Raw genomic sequence first — 15,554 nt, 5'->3', positions numbered from 1 at the left:
TTCTTTCGTATCTCTTGTAAATCTTTACTGAGAAGTTAAAGCCACTCCTACTTTCAACCCAAATGCTTCCGAATGAATGCCAGGATTTTATTAAGGAACTTAGTTGAAAGTCTTCATAGTCCAATGAAATTTGTGGAAAGTGTTTGAACCAGGCAGAGTTCAACCCAAGTATGGACACTGTCTCACGTTTAGGGATACTTGGGATGTCTAATCTTGATGAGGGAAAATTACGTGTAATAGTCATCATACCTATTTCATGGGCGTGTGGATTCAACATCTGGAGAATAGCTTGTCAACTGGAGAGACTGGGATGAAGTGACATTGTGTTTGGGGAGGTGCTAAAGAAGGAACATGCATGCGCAGACCCCCAATTTATTGTTAACCTGAGTGCTGTGAGACAAAGCCTGACTCTGACAATCTGAGGTTTAATGCCATGTATGTTTTCTTCCTAGAGCACTGAGAGATGGCAAGATTCACGTACTACTTGAAGATGAGACGAAGAAGTTTTCTGATGAACTCCTTCCAAGGTAATATCACTGAGGGTGAAGCTATCTCAAATATTGTGTCAGTCATCTCTGAAGCCCAGAACACACCTCTTAAAAAAAAAATGCAGGAGCATCTTTATATAAGTACGTGATTACGAATTGATATGCCAGATCCCACTCCTTTTGTATAATGTTCAATTTTAAACAAGTGAGTCAACACTGTGCACTTTTTCATGATCTTTGCTAAGTTATCCTGCCTCATCATGACAAATGCTAACTCTAGCATTACAGTCCACTGTTGAGTTTCCGACTAGTCATTAAATGTTGTCTTCCTACGCTATGGACCTGGGCTGTCAACATGAGGCTGTAACAAGAGAGAAGGGACTGGTATAGCTCAAGGCACGAGGACTGTAATGCTTTTAGAAATTTCCACCCTCTGAGGGCAGAATATTTCAACTTCACTACTGTAATTTATTTTCTTTTGTCACTCTATTGCTTACAGTGGCTTCCATTGTTCAGGTGCTTTGGTTGCAAGAGGTATAGTTACCAGGCTGATATAGCGCATACACTGGGACAGCTGCCCCTTAGGAATATGGGGGCATATTATCAAGACAGGCGATAAAATTATCGCCGTTTTAGCGGCAGAAAACTGCCGCTAAAACGGCGATAATGGGCTTGATAATATGCTCTATGGAATTCCAATTGAAGCCCATGTTAAATGTGAAGGACATTTAACATGGGCTTCAATTGGAATTCCATAGAGCATATCAAGCCCATTATTGCCGTTTTTGCTGCAGTTTTCTGCCGCTAAAACGGCGATAATTGGATCGCCTGTCTTGATAATATGCCCCATGGTGCCTACGATTTAAAGGATGCCTACATGTTAAAGTAACTTAGCAAAAATCTGGAGGCAATACTTCTAGAATTACAATCAGAGCAGATCACAAACATGTTGCTTGCAAAGAACAGAATAAACAAGAAAATTAGAAGATGCAAACAAAGAAATGCAAACACGCAAGTCAGACAGGTCCTTTGTGTGTTTGTGGAAATTTGAATATTCTAAGTTGCAGAAATGGGCTCTTAGCAGTACAATCCATGATAGGGGAGGTGAACCTTAAAGGTCCAATCTCTGACTGGTGTTTTTACTAAACTGATGAAAATGGGTAGCATAAGACAAATGTGCAAGTAAGTGGTCAGATTAACCCGAAGACGGGCATTCTTGGCCTCCGTGCCAAAAATGTGGAACAATATTTCACCAGAGATTAGGCACACAGGACTCATGCTGATCAGGAAGGAGATAAGCACACACCTTTTCAAGTAGTACATCATCAACTATTGATAAAAAATCTCACTGCTCCCCACATCAACTAAAAGTTACCCTCCCTTCCCCTTGCTAAGCATGGGATCATAAATCATCCCCTACTTCTTTTTGACCACATTATGTAGTCCTAAACAGCCAGGTACATGGTAGCGGTGGCTGCTGCTAATCCTACGTGGGAGGGCACCATAGAGGACCCCAATCTGAGCCAGAACCAGACATTTGGCTTGAGCTTTCAGGTGCTTGTTCACCTCTATTGGCAAAGCCAATAGGTCCCAACTTTGGAACCCATGACAACAGTCTCTGTTATGTTATGTTATGTTATGTTATACTGGGATTTTATATAGCGCACGGCTACTCAAAGAGTGTCCCGGCGCTTTATTTTGCAAGCTATCTACAACACAACAAATAAAAACAGAAGGAAACCGTCAGAGCTCAGAGAGAAAAACTAAGAGGTGAAAAGCCACGTTTTGAGCCCCTTCCTAAAGGCCAACAAGTTTGGAATACTGCGCAGGGCCATTGGCAGCTTATTTCACAATTGGGGCGCCAGTAGTCTAAAAGAACGGCCACCAATGCGTGCCCTCTTCACACGAGGCACTACCACAAGAAACAGAGATTCAGACCTCAGTGACCTGACTGGATGGTAGAAGGACAATCTTTTTTGAAGATATTTCGCACCGGAGGCGTGCAGGGCTTTGTGCGCCAGAGTCAGAATCTTAAAAATGATCCGTTTCCGGACAGGCAGCCAGTGCAGTGCCTCCAAGAGACCCGAGGCTCTAGCACGGCGAGATAGTCCAAAAATGGCCCGGGCTGCAGAATTCTGGACCACCTGTAACCGTTGAAGCAGATATTCCGGCAGGCCGAGATAGAGAGCGTTAGCATAATCAATTCTCGAGCCGACTATCGCCTGCACGGTGATCTTCCTGTGTTCCTGAGATAACAGAGGGAGGAACTTACGCAACATCCGGAGCAAACCAAAGCAGGTGCCCGTGAGACCGACTACCTGTGAGCGCAGAGTGAGGCCGTTATCAATCTTGATCCCAAGGTTTTTCGCCACCAGGGAAGAACTTGCTGGAGGGAACATGTTCTCAGGCCACCACACTTTCCAGTCCGGATCCGAGCTGCACCCAAAAAAGAGGACCTCAGATTTATCCGAGTTGCACTTGAGGCTATGATGTTGAAACCACTGAAAAACAGCCTCAAGGCAACCCTGGATCCTACCTCCATCGAAATCCGCACCTCTCTCACAGGTGAAGAGGAGCTGGGTGTCATCAGCGTAGGAAACGATCTGAGCCCCGAAAGACTCCGCCAGAGCCGCCAGAGGGGTCATGAAGATGTTAAATAGGGTAGGGCTCAGTACTGAGCCCTGGGGAACCCCGACACCCAGTGGCGACATCTCGGCGGAGCAGGCGGAGGCCCAGACCGTTTGTCGACGGCCTGCCAGGAATGATCGAAACCACTGGAGCACCGTCCCCCCGAGACCAATCTCAGAGAGTCTTGCAAGGAGGCCCTCATGGGGGACGGTGTCAAAGGCCGCCGACAGATCCAACATCACCAGCATCGCCCTGCCACCCGAGTCCAGCACCTCCTTGATTGCCTCCGACACTTCCAGGAGGGCAGTCTCGGTGCTAAGATTGGTGCGGAAACCCGATTGAGTAGGGTGCAGTAGACCATGGGACTCCAGATAGTCGGCCAACACCTTGTGCACATGCTTTTCAATGATCTTCGCGAAAGCAGGCAAGAGCGAAATAGGCCTGTAGTTTGCCAACACCTCCACATCCAGACCAGGTTTTTGAGCAGGGGGATGATCATTGCCTGCTTCCAGGACTGGGGAACCACACCCTGTACAAGAGAACAATTCAACAGAGGGATTCACATATGGATTAATGATAGCTGCCATTTTTGCCAAAAACTTGGCAGGACAGGCGTCCCGGGGAGAACCTGATTTGAGACAAGCCATCAAATCAAGTGAAGCGGTCATAGAGAGAGGGGGAAAAGTTGACAGGGCCACACCAGCACTAGGCAGGGTGGCAGCAGCATTCTCTACCCAGCAGGCCGCCTCAGGTCCCAGCACAGGGAAAGAGTCTTGGATCGATTGGATTTTAGAGGTGAAAAAATCCGCGATCGCTCTGACCCAAGGGGCAGGAAGGGGAGTCTGCGCCGAAGCACTGCGTGAGGTCGTAAACTCTCGCACAATAGCAAAAAGCTCCTCTCTACCCTTCCTTTACAGCCTCCCACGTGCTGTGAAGAATGGCAAAGGAAATAAACTTAAAAAGGCACTATGAAACACTAATTCTGCCATTTTGTAGGCATGTACACCACACATGAATGCACCTAGAAAATGACTTGAGTGAGCGCGCAACAAGCAGGGCTGGGGTGGGGGAGAAGCAAAACAGAGGACCAGAGTAGGGTGGAGGTAACACAGCGGGAGCGAGGTGGAGAGTGTAGTAGCGCAGGGAGACCCAAAGCAATACAGAGGGTGGCGATAGGAAGGAGGAGCAACAGAGTGAGAGAAGGAAGGCGTGGATGGGAAAAGCAACATGAAGGAAAGGGATAGGGTGTAAAAGGAACAGGCAAGAGAGCAATGTGGAGCAGGCGGAGAAAAAGGTCGCGGGTGAGAAACCACTGGGGGAAGTACGAGGGTGAGAAGGACAAGTAGCAGGGGAGAGAGAAGGAGGGTGCAGTTGGGGGAAGCAACAGAGTGAGGGTGCAGGGAGAAGAAGCAATTGGTTAGAGAGCAACATGCAGAGGGCAGGGAGAAGTACATAGGTTAGAGAGAGCAACATGGACTTTTATGGAGTACTCAAGAAAAAAAAATTGGATCCTTAAAAGTAAGCAGTGGAAGGACACACATTGGCAATGTTATCCTAGCGGAACAGACACAAATAGACAAGGCAAACCATCAAAAAAGAAGCAAGTAGGGCTTTAAGTGGGCCGGGTCTCACAGTTTTTTAAAGGGGGCCTCGAAACGGGTCTCTATCGGGCTCTGTTTTGTGCCTTGGCACAGGCGGTCCATTTTTTTTCAAGCATTATAGGGGAAGGGAAATCCTTTAAAGAGAGTAATTTTCTCTCTGGATTACCCTTCTCTTTAAAATTTAGGAGCAGCAACATTGTCCTGGTGTCACCAGGGCTTTAAGTGGAAGCTTTTTCAATATTATATACAAGCCATAGTTGCTGCTTATTTATCTTATGCAACAAATAACCATTGACAAAGCCAATAGTCCTGACTTGTTGTAGGTATGATGTTACTTGTTGTACCATATATCTGGAATGAAAGACAGAAACAGCAAAATTCAAGTCGGGCGCACATGCTAAGCACAGATTTTTAGCTTACGTGTTATTAAGCCACACCCTTAATTACATTGGCCACGCCCCTTTGAGAGAACCCTTCCAGTTTTTTCATCCCACTTAAAACCCTGGAAGCAAGCATTCCGAGTGACAGGAAAGCCTTCCACAGATAGGCAGTGGATGTGAAGCCTTTGCGTTTTAGTAGTGAGCTCACAATATACTAGGGGCAGACTGCACATGCGCTGTCTAGTAGGCTCGACTTAAAATTAAGGTAACAAAAGAAAGAATGCATTCTGACATCTAGTAAAAAAAAAAATTCCATCAGGTATTCTATTTAATGCACAAGATATGAAGCATTATGAAGTTTTATGGGATAGTTCTATGCCTCAGTATTCAGCACTTTACAGACATCTATGTGTGTCTTGCAGCAATTTTGTATTTCATAAGGGTGATCTTGTTCATTTTATCCGTCTCAGAGGCTTGAAAGGCTATCACTCAGTGGAAGACAACATTTTACGGTGCTAAAAACACTGCATAATCTGCTGTAGTAGATCAGAGAAGCATTAGAATTATACAAATATAATAATTTATGTAGTTGTTAAAGTTCTTTTGGTTGTAGACTAAAACACTTCAAAAAAGTCTAAAAAGTGCCAAAACACATCAGTTAATGAGCTTTTATTGAAAGAAAAGAATCACATAACTGTGCAAGAATAATTGGCCAGTCAGAATTCCTTAAAGTTTTTTTAGTAATTGTGTTGTGTATTCAACTGTTTTAAGCTTGCAATATATTTCTGTGTTGGAGACTATAAACATTGTGCCTTCTGATGCTTCTTGAAAAAGTTGTGTTGCCTGAATGACAGTGATCGAATACACTTATTACACTTATGTAGCGCACAGCTCTGTGATGTTAAGGCTGGATAAATAAGCAGTTCTTGTTTCTCTGGAAAAGTGCATGTGCATGCAATATGAGGAACAATTCGCTAAGGAAGCAGTAAGTCTACACATTGAGATTTACATCTGCTTTCAAGTGTAGTTCTGAAATTCATGAATTCCAAATGGAATCCACATGAACATCTACACCTGGTGGAGGGTTCCATTCAGAAGCCTTGGAAAATCATATGATTTCCAAATTGGGATCCATTCCCTACGTATGGAGATCCCCGCTGTGGCGAACTCTACACAGGGGTAATGGAACCTCCTGTGCATATGCATGTTTTTCTCCATGGCAAAAGTATTTTTCCCTGTGGACCAACCCCTTACCCTGAACTGCCAGCAATTTTGGAGGTGATCAAGTTTGACCTGGGAAAGAGATTTCACCCTTGAATCGACTAAAAAAAAAGTTTCCAGTATGTTTATTAAAATGCCAAAAGTTTGTAAATGCTCACAGAGTTTTTGGCCAATCACAAACACCCAAGGTTAGCCACATCTTGGAAATCCCAGGAATACTCTGAATTCCACCTCATGTCAGTGAATTATAGGTGCAAAGATACACACACTCATGGTGGAACTCTTCGCACCCATAACAGGGTTTATGGTCACCAGGAATTCTTTTGCGAAACCTTGGGAGACATAAGTAAGGTAAACTTGATCATACACTTACATTTACAACCACATTTATTTTCTTGGGTAGGCCTCATTGTGTTTTTCTATGAATGTGCTTATTCCATTGTCCATTCGCTTATGTTTCCTTGCAGTCTTTAAAATATGATGTGGTGTTTGTATAGTATGAAAATACATATCTTTAGCCTAATTTAAATAACTTTCAAAGGTGATGACTTCCTGGAGTGCTGCATGCTTCATGTCTTTTGTACAATGGCAATGAATTTGTTCTTACAACACACTCACATTATGGATAATTCTTTTTTTTTATAACATTTTTATTTGCATTTTGAGTAAAGCTCAACAATACAGTCATACATTTGGCAACGTTCATTCCTCTATTCCCAGACCCGCCTCCCCACAATCGCGCACAGGCGGTATGTTTCACATTATAAAGTTGAAAAAGAAGACCGATCGATGAATAAGCTTCTTCCAAATTCCCTTCCCCGACCCGCCCGCCGCCTCCCACATAGACTAGTAAATTAAGAAGGGGCCCAACCATCTCCCAACCCTCCAGCAAGTCCATGATAGTGTCTCCACCTGGACCAGATCTTTCGGAACTTCTTAGGGCATCCTCTAGATTTGTAGGTCACCCTCTCCGCCACCATATACAGATCTAACCCAGCTCTCCAGTCCTCCAAGTCCGGGGGGATCGGAGACCCCCATCGTCTCGCTATGTCCCTTTTTGCCACCACCAGGGCTAAAACCAGAAAGATCATGAGGGGACAAGGCAGATCCACATCATTGGACATCCCTAGTAAAGCCAGCTTGGGCTCCTGTGCAAGTGGTACCTCAAGTATCTCCTGTAGTTCCGAAAAAATGCGAGTCCAGTAAGTTTGAATTACCCCACATGACCATATTACATGATAAAAATCGCCGCCTGTCCTGTGACATCTAAGACATCTGTCGTTTTCTATTTTCCCCATCTTATAGAGACTTACCCGGTCATAATAAGTTCTGTGTAGCACATTGTATTGAATGAGGCGGAGTCTAGATTTAATCGCTACTTCTCGGGGATGCATTAACACCATGTCCCAATCTAAGTCCTCAAGTGCCCCAACCTCACTCTCCCAAGTACTTCTAAGCTTCGCTAGGTCTCCCACCATGTTGTTGGTTAATGTTTTGTAGGTGAGTGAGACAGCTTTCCCCTGAATCTGTTCCTGTAAGAGCCTCCCCTCTAAAGGGGCATATTCTGATATTCCCGACAGGTGTATATTTTGTGCCCTCCAAACATGGCGGAATTGGGTATATTTGAAAATCTGTGAGTGTTGGAGTCCAAATTCGGCTCTCATAGCCTGGAAGGACTTCAGATCCCCCTGGCTATCACATCGCCAACCGTGGAGATGCCGATGTCATCCCATCGTTTAATACCCCTAAGTTTGTGTAGTTCATGTAGCCATACAAATGCCACAGTGGTGTCTTTTGGGTGGGAGTCCTATCCCAGCCTGTGTGTTTCATGGCCTTAGTCCAGGCATGTAATGTTATCCGAGTCGCCGGAAGGAGTGCTCATTTTGTGGGGCCACCATATAGGTAGTGTAATAGGTTGTGGGAGGACAGTGTATGTCGTTCTAATGTATATGTGGGATGGTCTGCCGGTGTGTGTAACCGTTCATTAATCGGGATCATGTGTTCCGCCCAATAGTAGGCTTCTAGGTTCGGTAGCGGGATTCCGCCACTGTACTGGTGTCTTTGGAGCGTAGTCAATGCTATTCTGGGTTGTTTTCCTAACCAGAGAAAGGTCAGAAGATCCGAGTGGATTTTACGCAGTAGCGTCTCCGGGAGGGGATAATATTAATTTTGCAGGGCATATAAGTATTTGGGAAGAATAATCATTTTATACATGGCCGCCCGACCCAAGAGTGTAAGTGGCAGGCGTTTCCATCTCTCCATGTCTGTGGCCGAGTTCCGCGAGACCCTGTCTATATTTTTCTGTAGCGAGAGTGACTTATCGAGGGTGATATAAATCCCTAAATATTGAAAACCTTCTGTAGTAGTGATTCATTGTCGTGGCAACGTTGTCCAGTGGTTACCACCCCAGGGTCGTATAGGATTGATTTATGCCAATTAATCGTGTAACCAGAGTGTTGGCCATATGCTTCCAGTTCAAGAAAGAGTTCCGGGATGGTTGTGCCCGGGTTAGTGATGTATAGGAGGACATCGTCCGCGTAAAGGGACAACTTCTCCTGGGCCAGATCTGTGTTTGTTATTCTAAATCTGCTGATTGTGGAGTTCTGTCGAACCCGGGTGCCAGGATTTCAATGGTGAGTGTGAATAAGAGGGGCGACAGAGGGCATCCCTGTCGAGTCCCTCTCTGGATTTGGAATTCCCGAGACAGGCTTCCATTAACCTGTACTCTAGCTCGTGGCGCAGTGTAGAGGAGCCGAACCCAGGCCCGAAATTTGGGGGCAAAGCCAAATTTTTCCAGTACCCCCTCTAAAAATGGCCAATGAACCGCATCAAAGGCTTTCTCTGCATCGAGGGAGAGGAACCAATGTGGGGATTCTCTGTCTTTCACCTCTTGCAGCCAGTTGTGTGTGCGTCTGAGGTTGAATTTCGTGGCCCTGTCGGGTAGAAAGCCTGTCTGATCAAAGTGTATCAGGTCAGGTATCACTGATCGCAGTCGCATTGCCAGGACTGTCGCAAGGAGTTTCACCTCGGTGTTCAGGAGAGATATTGGTCTGTATGATGCACATTCCTCTCGCGGTTTGCCCTCTTTATATATTGGGACGATAGTTGCCGTGGAAAGGTCAGTGGGGAGCCTCCCGTCCCGACATGCCCTTAAGAAAAGATTTTTCAATTGTGGAGCCAGGATGTCCACCGTGCACTTTAAAAATTCGGCCGGGAAGCCGTTGGGCCCCGGAGTCTTCCCAGATCGTAGTCTGGCAACGCCAAAGAGATATCCTCCACCGTGATATCAGCCTCAAGTGCCTTAACTGCCTCCGGGTCTAGCGCGGGAACCTCAGTCTGGCTCATATATCGAAGAGCAACGCCGCAGAAACCTAAGTCTCTGGCGGTGTAGAAGCGCTCATAATGGGTAGCAAAAGTCTCAGCGATGAGTGTATCAGTGTCGGCGAGCCTGCCATCTGTAGCCCTAACGTGATCTATCCAGTGCGCTGCCCGTTCCTTCCTACCGAGCCACGCCAGGAGCTTGCCTGATTTGTCCCCCACGTCATATAAGCGATGGAGGATGGCCAAATTCTGAGTCTTAGCCTCGTCAGTCACTAACTCCCTGTAGTGGCGTTGTGTATCTATCAGTTTCCGTAAGGTAGTGGGGGATTTCGTAGTCAGGTGGTCTCTCTCTAGGTCTAATATAATCCGTTCCACCTCCGCCACTGTTCCCTGAAGTTTTTTCCTTTCCTCGCCAAGTCTATTCATTATCCTGTCCCTCATGACCGGTTTTAAGGCTTCCCAGAGGGTTACCCCTGAGTCAACCGATCCCTCATTGTCGGCCAAATATACTCGCACATCAGCCCGTACTCCCTTTAGGACAGTTGGGTTTTTAAGGTGCCAGGCGTCTAACCGCCAGGTAGCCCCTGTCGTTCTGCGCGTCTGACCCACTCGTACCAACAGCGGCGAGTGGTCCAAGATTCCTCTCGCCCTGTATTCTGCAACGGTGTCTAGGGTCAAATCTTGTCTGGCCATAAAAATATAGTCTAGCCATGAGAATACCTTGTGTGAGGCTGAGTAAAAGGAGTATGTCAGCTGGCCCGGGTGCAACCACCTCCAGACATCCGTAAGGCCTATTGTGGTAATCAGTTGGACTAGTGGGGTCTGAGCATCTTTGGGAGGTGGCGCCCCGAACGGTCCATTTTCCTATCCATAACATCATTAAAATCACCACCCACCAACTGAATAGTGTCCGCCGATTAGAGGAGTATGTTGGCCAGCGTCTTAAGTGTATTAGCCTAAAGTTTGGGGGGTGCATATACCGATATCAACGTGTACGTGCGTGTACCCCATGTCCCCTGAACCCCTACGTAGGTCCCTTGGGAATCTTCCCAAGTGCGGGTAATGCAGAATGGGGAAGTGTTCTTTGGAATAATGGCTACTCCCCTGGAGTCAGTGGTGTATCCCGCGTGTGCCAGCACTTTGTAACGTCCCCTGGCTAAGAAGGAGCAATTCGACCCCTTAAGGTCCGTCTCTTGTAGGAAAATTACATCTGGTCCTATCCTTTTAAAGTAGGCATTTACCAACACTCTCTTAACCTTATTACCAAGACCATTCACATTCCAGGATAAGACGCTGAGACTGTGGTGGTCAGCGGAGTGTGTGTCTAGTGTACTTGCCATTCTGAGGTATCAGCATAGTAATGCGGGGGGTCCTTGGTGTATGAGTGTAGAATGTCGCAACCATGTACATGACTGTAATAAACTAACTGGTTCCCCCCCACCCCCTCCCAACAACCCCACCACCAAACTGGTTGAACTTCCCAGAACCCCACCACCCCCTCCCCACCTTCTCCTCCCGTCCATCCCATACTCATAACCAATAAAGCACAGGACTTTCAGGTGGTAAAGGTCTGTCGCCCTCCCGCTGACCCCCCCAACTAGCCTGACACTCGGACTTCAGCCGTCGCTGTCCAAGAACAGGACAGGGATCCCCGGCCCAGAGGGCCACTAGAGGTAGTAGCTAGGCAGACAAACAACAATAATGTCAAATTATACTCAGAGAGTAGTGGTTGTAACTTGCGTGTCCTCGGCAGCGGTGCACTGCCATCACGGATATCTGTTCCATACTTCTTCACGAATGGGAATCTTGTGTGTCCATGTCACGGTCATCCGCTCCCCTCGTCGCTCCTTGTCCCATCTCTCGGATCACTGCTACCAGCGGGTGGAGTGAGCGGTCAGTCAAATCCTCCAAGTCCGATAGATGATCATTTTCGGTATCCTCCATCTCTTCAACAGTAACATTATGGATAATTCTTGAATAATTGTAACATTTTTGGAAATAATTGAGTCAATTTTACAATTGTGATTTGGCAATGTGGTTTATAATTTACTCTGCATGGAGGAGAAGTGATGGCAGCAAAAATCGGTCCTACTACAGGGTTTTTAACAGGCTGCAGCTTTTGAATTTGAGACCTCTATAAAGTGTGCTGCCCAAATCGATACTAGCCTCTATCAGATTTCCACCTCACGCATGCTCTCAATTTGAAAATGAAGTGTTTTCTAGTGTTGACACAGAGATCTGACTCAAGTCCAAATTCCAAACAAAATGCAAGTTCTTAACAGTGTCCTAATCTTTGAAAGAAACTCACAACATTGTTGACATTTGTGGATGATATAAGTACTTTAGAACTCAAAAGAATAGCCTCCATTTTGGCTGTCTTCAAATTCAGCATATTATTTCCTAGACAGTCAGAAATGTTGTGTCTGCTTGATGTGATGTTATTACTTTTATCCTTGGGTCATTGATCCAAAGATTAAATAGCATGTTTTCAGGGTAGGAAGTTTTGTTGCATATTTGTATAGCTGTTTGAGCCTCCTTGGGTTCACATGGAAGTGCTGAAGGATTAGAATATGGAAAAGAGGGAGACGTTTACAAGAATGCAGGACACAAGGCAGAGGAAATGAGGAAGGAGAAGTTTGGATAGAGTGGGTATGGCCCAAGACATTAGTATCGTATTGAGAAGAACAACATTGGTTTATAGTTAACTGGTTTTACCCATCTGCCAACAGGTTGTGAAGGAAGGAAAAAGAGAAATGATTGAGTGGCAGGGGCCACCAGGAGAGGGAAGCAGGTTATTGTCAAGGCCATGGAAAAAGGTTGTTGTCATGGTTTGAAGTGACACTGAAAAGAATCAGGTGGTGACTAAGTACAAACATTGGCATACAGTTCAAGGCTTACAAGGCAGGTTAGAGAGAACCCTAGGCTACTGGACAACGCTACAGTCATGCCTCTTGTTAGACTTACCCTAGCAATTATGTTTAGCTTTGTGTCATGGCTGAATGGGGAGGATTGGCAGAAGATCATGGTTTGCAAGAGGTAGGTCAAAAACCATTGAATCCAATTTTTAATAGTATTTTAAGGGGTTAGAAGGGAGAGTGGTAGGTTAGCATATGGGTCAGTGCTTGAAATCAACATTATTTTTCAGAGGTATTTGCTTTCTTGAAATATCTGCTTCCTGCTCAGTAAAAACTTTACTCTACATCTAAAAATCACAAAGGGGAAGGATTAAATTTGCAAGACCAACTGCTCAAAGCAATTTCCTATTTAAGGAAACTTAGTAAATACTAGAATGTTGGCAAATTAGTCTTTTTCACAAACTATGATTATTCCGATTTATCCAAATTGTTTTCAGTCTTTCTGAGTTGGACCCATCACTCCTGGTAGAAGTCACTCTGATGTCTGTACCATTCTTTCTGGAACTCCTTTATTACGCTGCCACTAAGCATTCCTCCTCTGCCCCCAAGAAGTCTTAATTAAGGATTTCTTTCCAGATACAAGATTTGTAAAACATATGATAAACATCCACAGACTTTAAGTTGTGCCAGTTAATCTTCATGCACGGTTGCCAAATACTGTAGCCAACCGTATTAATATTTTTAATAAATTCTGTTACAAGTTTTCTTAAGTATGGTTCAAGTTTGGGCATCAATTATGTGCTGCACTTCAGTGAAATGCTAGTAGCAGTAGAAGTGACCTCACACACCACTGACTTCCCATTATATGGATGACCCTTTGACCTAACATTAACCATTCAAGCACCACTTGTTTACAATGCAGAGGCTAGCTAGAGGAAAAAACTATAATTTTTTTAAAAACAGGAATATAAGATCTTTATTTACTTCCCTAGCCTACTGCTTCAATGACGCCTGAGGCCATGTTTAGAAAGGACAGTGCCAAGGATAACCAATGGCATTCCCGGTGTAGGGACCTTTGATATTGGTTACCCCTGATTGAGGTCAATGTGTGCTGTGAGGGCACCATGGACATGTTCACTTTGTGCTGAATTTCTGTGATTCTTGTGTTATTATTGGATTGGATGGCCGCTTGAAATAAGGTTTTTTCATGTAGTACCAAGATGTACAGCTTCAACATTCAATGTGTAGTGAAGCATGGACATGGATGAATTTTACTCCTGACATCAAAAGATCTGGCTCCTGTACTAATATCTTAACATGCAAACAATGTATAGATATTGTATGCTCTAAAATTCTCCAACCCATCCCTAACAAAACAAAAAAAAATATATATATATTTTCGCATCCTGGTTTGTGGGGTTGACATGGTGCTTGGGGACTGGAGAAGGCACCAAGGGAGCATATTTTAACAGGATATTGGCAGCTTCATTCTTCATGTCCTACACCCCACATTTCAACTTGGACCGAATATCCCCCCGCAGCACTTACCTGGATAAAGTAAGGCATTCTGGGACTAGTGGTTCCGACGAACTACTGGTTGGTGTGCAAGCACGAGGAGAGGGGGTGGAGCGGGCTTCCATCAATTAGGAAGTAGTTGGACATTTAAGTAGGTGAAGAGTGCACGCCTCCTGACACTAAGGCATCCGAAGAAGGACAGTTTGGCAGAAATGCATCATGCCGCATTCCAATAAAGGTGTCTTCATTACAGTCTCCCGTGTGGCCTCTGCTCTTTTCAAATGGAGGGAGTTTGTTTGAATATTATTCACGGCAGCCGGCACCGTGATTCAGAGGCCCCTATGTCGCAGGCTGGACGGGGACAAGGCCTGCAGCTGCTGCTGCAGAACGTTTGGAACTCCGAGATATCGGGACGTCCGTGGCCCACCTCCCGCATCAGGATTCAGCGTGGCGGGGATACGTAGGGCGGGCTGCATTAGCACTCCTGCCTCCGCCATATTCGCATCCTGGTTTGTGGGGTTGACAAGGTGCTTGGGGACTGGAGAAGGCACCAAAGGAGCATATTTTAACAGGATATTGGCAGCTTCACTCTTCACGGCATGTCCTACACCCCACATTTCCACTTGGACCGAATATCCCCCCGCAGCACTTACCTGGATAAAGTAAGGCATTCTGGGACTTGTGGTTCCGACGAACTACTGGTTGGTGTGCAAGCACGAGTAGAGGGGGCGGAGCGGGCTTCCATCAATTAGGAAGTAGTTGGACATTTAAGTAGATGAAGAGTGCACGCCTCCTGACACTAAGGCATCCGAAGAAGGCCAATTTGGCCGAAATGCATCATGCCACATTCCAATAAAGGTGTCTTCATTACAGTCCCCCGTGTGGCCTCTGCTCTTTTCAACTGGAGGGAGTTTGTTTGAATATTATTCACGGCAGCCGGCACCGTGATTCAGAGGCCCCTATGTCGCAAGCTGGCCGTGGACAAGGCTGGCAGCTGCTGCTGCAGAACGTTTGGAACTCCGAGATATCGGGACGTCCGTGACCCACCTCCCGCATCAGGATTCAGCGTGGCGGTGATACGTAGGACGGGCTGCATTAGCACTCCAGCCTCCGCCATATTCGCATCCTGGTTTGTGGGGTTGACATGGTGCTTGGGGACTGGAGAAGGCACCAAGGGAGCATATTTTAACAGGATATTGGCAGCTTCATTCTTCACGGCATGTCCTACACCCCACATTTCCACTTGGACCGAATATCCCCCCCGCAGCACTTACCTGGATAAAGTAAGGCATTCTGGGACTTGTGGTTCCGACGAACTACTGGTTGGTGTGCAAGCACGAGGAGAGGGGGCGGAGCGGGCTTCCATCAATTAGGAAGTAGTTGGACATTTAAGTAGGTGAAGAGTGCACGCCTCCTGACACTAAGGCATCCGAAGAAGGCCAGTTTGGCCGAAATGCATCATGCGGCATTCCAATAAAGGTGTCTTCATTACAGTCCCCCGTGTGGCCTCTGCTCTTTTCAACTGGAGGGAGTTTGTTTGAATAT

The 15,554-nt window shown here is 45.9% G+C and overlaps 1 protein-coding gene across 1 annotated transcript in view; it reads left to right on the top strand.

The window, feature by feature from the left end:
* Nucleotides 1-450: 450 nt before the first annotated feature.
* Nucleotides 451-15,554, top strand: part of LOC144824172 (uncharacterized) — a 140,997-nt gene continuing 125,893 nt past the window's right edge. Inside the window, exon 1 of the mRNA XM_078683330.1 lies at nucleotides 451-527. Within this exon, the coding sequence (XP_078539456.1) occupies nucleotides 464-527 (64 nt within the window). The 5' untranslated portion in view covers nucleotides 451-463. The remainder of the gene's footprint in view (nucleotides 528-15,554) is intronic.

This window comes from Lissotriton helveticus, chromosome 3_1 (assembly GCF_964261635.1).
Source record: "Lissotriton helveticus chromosome 3_1, aLisHel1.1, whole genome shotgun sequence".
In the NCBI taxonomy this organism is placed as follows: Eukaryota; Metazoa; Chordata; class Amphibia; order Caudata; family Salamandridae; genus Lissotriton; species Lissotriton helveticus.
This window is presented reverse-complemented; position numbering and strand designations above follow the sequence as displayed.